The 7,062-nt window shown below is 45.7% G+C and overlaps 1 protein-coding gene across 6 annotated transcripts in view; it reads right to left on the reverse strand.

Moving 5' to 3' along the window:
* The window catches only part of CDHR3 (cadherin-related family member 3), a 120,073-nt gene that overhangs the window by 42,575 nt on the left and 70,436 nt on the right, over positions 1-7,062 (reverse strand). For all 6 annotated transcript variants that reach the window (XM_014536933.1, XM_014536932.1, XM_014536934.1 and 3 more), the window contains 2 exons: positions 3,766-3,914; positions 1,312-1,501 (listed from right to left, as the gene is read on the reverse strand). In XM_014536933.1, coding sequence (XP_014392419.1) covers positions 1,312-1,501; positions 3,766-3,914 — 339 coding nt within the window. The remainder of the gene's footprint in view (positions 1-1,311; positions 1,502-3,765; positions 3,915-7,062) is intronic.

Here is a 7,062-nt window from a genome sequence, read left to right on the forward strand (position 1 = left end):
ACTTCTAACGCCACTTCTTCAAAATAGACTCACCCAGGCCGAAAACCGACTTCTGCGCATGGGCCACGAAGTTTCAATCGCACTATACATGCACGCCCGCACGTGGTATTTTGTGGAAGAGCCACACTCAAGGGGCCAAAGAGCTGCATATGGCTCGTGAGCCACGGTTTGCCGACCACTGCCCTAGACTGCGGCTCGCAAGCCACATGCGGCTCTTTGGCACCGTGGCATGGGCCACGAAGTTTCAATCACACTGTACATGCACGCCTGCACGTGGTATTTTGTGGAAGAACCACACACTCAAGGGGCCAGTTTGCCGACCACTGGTCTAGGGTCCTTTGCTCTTTCCACAGCCACACTATGGATTATGCCTGTGTCCAATGTCCCCTGGAGTTTAAAAAGTCAACTTGCAAAACCAGTCAAAGATGAATGGACAAAAAAAAAAAAAAGATGAATGGACAAACTCCCAAAGAGACTCTCCATGTGGACATCTGAACATGGAACTACTCATCAGCTTGCTCCAGGGGGAGCCACCTTCAGATTCCTAAGAAACTGCAGCTAGCTATTCCAAAAGCACTGCGGAGATGAAGCTAACCCAGGCAGCCGCTAATCTTGTGGCATTTAGACAAACTACTTAGTAGAAGGACAATACTGTTTTCAAAAAGGCATATGAACCCAGAGTCACAAGGGACTTTATTTTAAAATAATGATGAATAGATTGTGAGACAAACAACAGATCAAAACACACAAAATAACTTGCATCCCACTTGTATCTGCATTTCCCCCTTTCTATTGCCAGTTTCTTTACATGCAATTAAGTTGCGTAAAGTGAATTAGACGCTTTGTTTTGTTTTAAGTAAATACTTGGTTTGATTTATTCATATTACTGGCGGTGTGTTTCTCTCTCAACTATATATCATAACCACTAACAGCACCATCTTCCCATGAATGGCAATAAATAAAGGAAAGGCACAGCCCAGGGAGGGTCTAACAAGTCCCCGTAGTACTTTTCACCGATGGAGATGAACAAGTTGTAGAAGAGAGCAAAATAAAAATATTTTTTAACCCAGTTAGAAAGTGGAGAAGGGAGACAATGAACGAAGAGGAAAGAAAATGAAAGACAGGCAAGAAAAAAGGATGATGGAAGGAAAACCTATCAACTAAATCAGACATTTCAAATCTACTTATTTCATGAGCTATGTCCTAGTGCGCATAATTCTTCAGCTTCACCTGAGAATAACCAGAGTGGCCGAACGGCTGAGGACCACTGAGGAGGTGAAATCCCCAGCAGGTGTCTCAGGGTGTGAATACCTGAAGGTGAACTTGGTGCAGGTAGCAGGGTTGTCATTAATGTCCTTCACCAGGAAGGTTATCTGCATGCGATTCTCCTGACCCCCGAAGGGTCTGTCCTTCACCAGAACTTCCAGAGAAATGGCGGGATTTTGTCTTAATTCGCCTGCATCTCGGTCTAGCCTGTGGGCCACTTGGATGGTACCAGTCACTAAGAAGGCAAAGATTAGAACATGACTCTTTGGAGAGAAATGAAGAGTAAAGGCAGATGGAGACCTGTAGTACATTGAAAAGAACATTCTGATATGGGGACAGGCTTACACAGAGACTATCCTCACACAAACTCATTTTTAAAAATTCATGTGTAAGTTTGTGTATTGGACATTGATTGGGGTATCTGGCCTGACCCTTCTAGAATTGTTCACCCCATACTTCAGGGTTGGGCCCATAGATGAGTGGACTGGTAGGCAGCTGACTCCAGCCTGACCCCCTGGGTTCCCTTACTGGAGATTTTGTAGCTGAGAGACATAAGTTGGGTAACCATTCAGATTAATAGTAGAGCTACAGGTAAGAGGCCAGAACTCTAGCTGCTGAGGTTACTGGAGCAGTGCTGGTCCCCAGCCTTTCTAGGTCCAGACTGCCCCACTCTTTCTCATGAGATACCTAGCGCCCTACTGATGTGTCCCTATCTTTATTCCCCGCCCCCCCCCCCGCCCTCTTGCTTGGTTTGATTTGCCTTAATTTCTGTTACTTGCAACCAAAGAGTCTTAAATATGCTCCCCCTGCAAAACACTGTATTTGTTAAAAGTTCCATTTTGCAATACTAGCATGAACAACATTTTAAATCGTGGTTGTCTATCCCTATACTATCAGCTGAGTGAGGTCCTTGGTGACAGAGAATTAGGAAGTTTTTAGAGGTAGAGCACAGTTATGGCCTTTGCCTATCTCTCCTGGGAGCAAGTATCCTTTGCCCTAAAGCCTATGGGGCAAATAACACATTGACTTTCTGGGATTGTTCCATGCTGGCCTCCACAAAACCATTATGTAAAGTGAGGTCTCTTTTGGTGATGCATAGGAACTCTTGAGGTGATACAGTCTAGGAGTGGTGAAGAGGGTAAGATCTGAAGTTGGGCAGCTTCAATTTGTATTTCAGACTCACAACCTACAAGCTGTGAGAGCTTGGACAAGTGGCTTAACCTATCCGAGTCTCTTTCTAAGCCTCTGTTTCCTCATCAATAAAATGCAGATTATGATAGTTTGTTGAGTTGCTGTGCTGAGTACTTTATTTTTTAATTATTTTTATTGATTTTTTTTTTAGAGAGGGGAAGGACGAGAGAGACCCATCAATGTGAAACAGCGATTGGTTGCCTCCCGTATGCACCCAACCAGGTATAAACCCACACCTGGGTATGTGCCCTGATGGGGAATCGAACCCACTACCCTTTGGTGTACCATATGCAATGATGCTCCAACCAACTGAGCCACACTGGCCAGGGTGTGCTGAGTAATTTAGATGAAAAGTATGTGGGTCACTCAACAGAGAGCCTGGTCTATATTAAAAGAAACTCCCCTTCCCTGCACGGAGACAGTTAGATGGGAAAATAATGCCCAGCAATCCAGCAAATTGATCTAGATCAGTGTGGTCCAGGACAGTGACCACGGCCACATGTGGTGAGCACTTGAAATGCCGCTAGTCCGAACTGAGATTTGCAGTAAATATGAAATACACAACAAACTTCAAAGCCTTGGTACAAAAAAAAATAATATAAGATATCTCATTCATAACCTTTAAATATTAACTACATGTTAAAATATTTTGGATCTGTTGGTGTTAGCTAAAATGCCTTATTAAAATTAATTTCACGTGTTTCTTTTTAGTTCCTAAAAATGTGGCTACTAGAAACTTTATAATGGCTTATGTGACTTCTATTTCTATTGGACAACACTGGTCTGGACCCCCTTTTCAGGCCAATGAATTCACCCATCCTTACATAAAGAACCTGCCTCAAGGGTGAAATAGTGGTACATCTGTTGACTGTTTAGTTTCTGCAACCCCCATGCCAGCTGGGTTTTTTGTTTTTGTTTTTATTTTTCTGTTAAACCTCACCAGAGGATATTTTTTCCATTGATTTTTTTTTTTAAGAGATAGCCGAAAGGAGGGAAAGAGAGAGAGAAAGAGAAACATTGATTGGTTGCCTCCTGCATGTGCCCAGACCAGGCTAGGGATCCAACCTACCAGCCAGGTAGGCGCCCTTGACTGGAAATCGAACCCACGACCCTTCAGTTTACAGGCTGACACTAACCACTGAGCTACCGGCCAGGTTGATGTCAGCTGTTTTTAAGACGCTAATTACCCTGTTAACTTGACCAAAAGGCATGCCCAGATCAGAAGGCACACAAACTATTTGAAAAACAACCCAAACTGCTGGCTGAATTAAAAGATGCACATAAATGATATGCGTGTGAGTGACTTACACTGATTTATCATGAAATAGCTGTTAACAGTAGTGATGCTGTAGAGGAGGAAACTGGTCAAACCTTCATTATCAGGGTCCTCAGCTGTGATATTGGCCACGACGGTTCCTGGACCCAGCTCTTCCGGAATCACATACATTCGCGTTGGGCTGGAACAGAAATACAGCAGACACAGCTAATTTTCAGGGACACGGGAGGGTAGAGACTGGAGGTGGGTATTTTGGTTCATGCTAAATATAGCTCTGAGCTGTGGAAGTTGCATCAGCATGCTCAGAGGGAGGACGCAGCAGCTGAAAGGATGGGAGGCTGGCTTTTGTATTTCCAAGGATCACATCCCTGTGGGTGCAATGAAAGCGCCGCGCGGTTATTACAATGGTTTACATGGGCCGTGGTCTCTGACTTCACCCATTCCTGATGCCATTTCAGATCAGCGTTAACGTTGTTTTAAAATAGGCATAGTTGATTTGTCCAGCCATCTTCTCTTTTTCTTCCAATTCTTGTGCAGAAGTTCCCTGAATGATTTTTAAAAGCCATCTGGAAATAACGTCCAGAACGACAGATTTCTGATTCCCATCACATGGCAGCCACCAAAGCCAGACACATTGTAAACCTTCTCTATTCTAGTTTTTTTATTTCTTCTCTGCTCAGTTTTTTTTTTTATTTCTCCCTTGTCGTTTTTTGTTTCTTTGCTTGAGGAGGCAGAATGTATGCACAGAACTTGTGTACCTTCCCAAGTAGCATTAATCATGAGGTCAGCTCTCTGAATGGAGAAATGAGCGCACCCCCCACCCCTGCAACCTCTCCACAGAAGCCAAGGTCAGAACACTGCCCTCCAAGGATGACTTCTACAAAACAGCCTCAAATCGCCAATTTACCCATCTTTCTCAGACCTCTGCTGCCTTTAGAAAAAGCTGGTAATAACACAGGGAGGTTTGAAGTTTTAACTACGCAACTTGGGTAAATTGAGTGATTCTGAATGCAACAAGGGAGGCTTATTGTTTAAAATAACTCTGCAGGAAGTCCTACTGCTGAGGAAAAATCACTTCAGTGGGGCAAGTAGTCACCGCTAATTTGCCAATTTCCTAAACGTGGATTTTCCCACATGAGATCTTCGTTAAGAGGGAAGGCTATACCTCAGATCTAAATGATGGCATTCATTTCCTGAACTCAGAATATTTCTGCAGCCTGGCCAGTGTGGTTCAATGGTTGAACATCGACCCATGAACTAGGAGGTCATGGTTCAATTCCCGGTGAGGGCACATGCCTGGCTGTGGGCTCGATGCCCAGTAGGGGGCATGCTGGAGACAGCTGATCCATGTTTCTCTGTCATTGATGTTTCTGTCTCGCTTTCCCTCTCCCTTCGTCTCTCTAAAATTAATAAAAATATACATATTTTTTAAAAGAATATTTCTGCAGCTCTGTCTCATCATCCCTGGAAGGCAGGTGAGGCCAGAGCGAGGAAAAAGGACAGGGAACCTCTGGCAGAGCCAGAGGCAGGAAGAGAAACCTGGGCCCAGGCCCTCCCCAACCTCCTCCTGCGTGCACCCTGGGCCTGCCCCACCCATGAAGCGACCTCCCAGAGGTGAGTCCGCTGATGGGGGACAGTAATCTTGTTCCGATCAAGAAGCCACCTGGTGCTCTGGACTCCTCCTCCTCCAGTGTCCCACTGAAGCAGCCTGTCAGTCCATTGACTTACCTCACACACCCCCTCTCAGGGGATCTGTGCTGTGCCCAATGATGGGGCCAGGATTAGACAAGTGAGTAGGGCCAAGGAGGCAGGAATGGCAGGAACTGAACCAGAGCCAGAGGAGAGAGGGGCCGGCCCCAGCTCCTACATCGGGACTAAGCCCTTATGTCCACCATCTGAGAGCCCCTGTTTCTAACCTGTTAGAGTTTTCCTTTGGTTACTTGGAGTGGGTTCTGTTAATCTCCATCAAAGAGATTCCTGTGGCACCTGTGCCACATCCCAGCCGGGTCCCTGCTACCTCAGTCATGGTCCCTGATTTCTTAACAGGCTCCCTGGGGGTGCAGACCTCAGCCCACTCCAACCCTTGGATTCAGAATCTGCATTTTCAAAAGACGCCCGGGGACTGACATGCACTTTAAAGTTTGAGCAGGACTATTACAACGAATCACCAGAGGTGACAAGCACAGGCTCCCAGCTTCACATAGGACAGGCCCAGGACACCTTGGGAAGAGAATCTCCCCCTCCCCCTCCCTCCTTCCCTAAGGCTGTGGTCTCCCTGGGGGTGATTATGTTGGTTGTCACAATAAGGGAAGGAGGCTGCTATTGGCATCTAAGGGGTAGAGGCCAGGGATGCTGCTAAACATCCCACAATGCACAGGATGCCCCCCATCACAAGGAAGTATCCAGCTCAAAATCAGCCATTTAGGACTGCGCTGCTTCTGAAGGCTCATCTGGTCCATGCCGGGCGCCCCAGGAAAGCGGGTCCCTGGGAAGGGGACTGGTCGGGCTGCTGGTGGTGGCACAGCTCCTCGGGTAAAACATCCTCCCCTTGGCTGACCGGACACTGAGCCTGGCAGAAGATGAAATCTTTGGTTTATTTGGTTTGGGAACCCAAGACCCAAGTATGAATAAAATATCATTTAATGTAAAGATGTTACCCTTAGGCCACAGTTAAGATCCATTCAGAGCACAGTGAAACCAGGGGCCTTGCAGCCATCCCATAGGGTAGAGCTCTGACTCGCTGCCGTACCTTTTTCCTCATAACAGGATCTCCAGAGCCTGGGTGATGGGTAGACAAGGGCCAGTGGCCATGCGCAAGGGGAAGGGGGTGAATTCTGGGTGACCGTGATGTGATGACTTCATCACTATGAATAAATATTCAGTAGGTGCATAAGGTTGTGTATATACTGCCAGGCACCAGGTTGAAAAGGACTGTGAGTAAATACGAAAAAAAAAAAAAAAAGGTGAAAGGGGAGAAAGACCTACTCTAAAAACAGTGCTCTGCAAAAATAGCAAGCATTGTGCTTGGCATGTAGAGAGTAAATGTAAGTCCAGTACTTTTATAATCTAGTGCTCCATTTGAATAATAGCAGAATCCCAGAGTGTACTCGTGAGTCCATAAAGTTCAGATGTTTGTCACCACCCAGGGAGACTCTTTCAACAACAGAAATAGTTCTTGCTTTGGTCTTAGTAGGACCTCAACAAACAGTAAAGATAGAAGAGTTGTTTCCACAGTTTACATTTTTACTTCACACTCAAATTCACTGTACTTGAGTCAGTTTGAGGATTTAATTTTGTTGACCCTGAATTAAGCAATTTATGGTTATTTC

This window comes from Myotis brandtii, unplaced genomic scaffold, assembly GCF_000412655.1.
Source record: "Myotis brandtii unplaced genomic scaffold, ASM41265v1 scaffold17, whole genome shotgun sequence".
Lineage (NCBI taxonomy): Eukaryota > Metazoa > Chordata > Mammalia > Chiroptera > Vespertilionidae > Myotis > Myotis brandtii.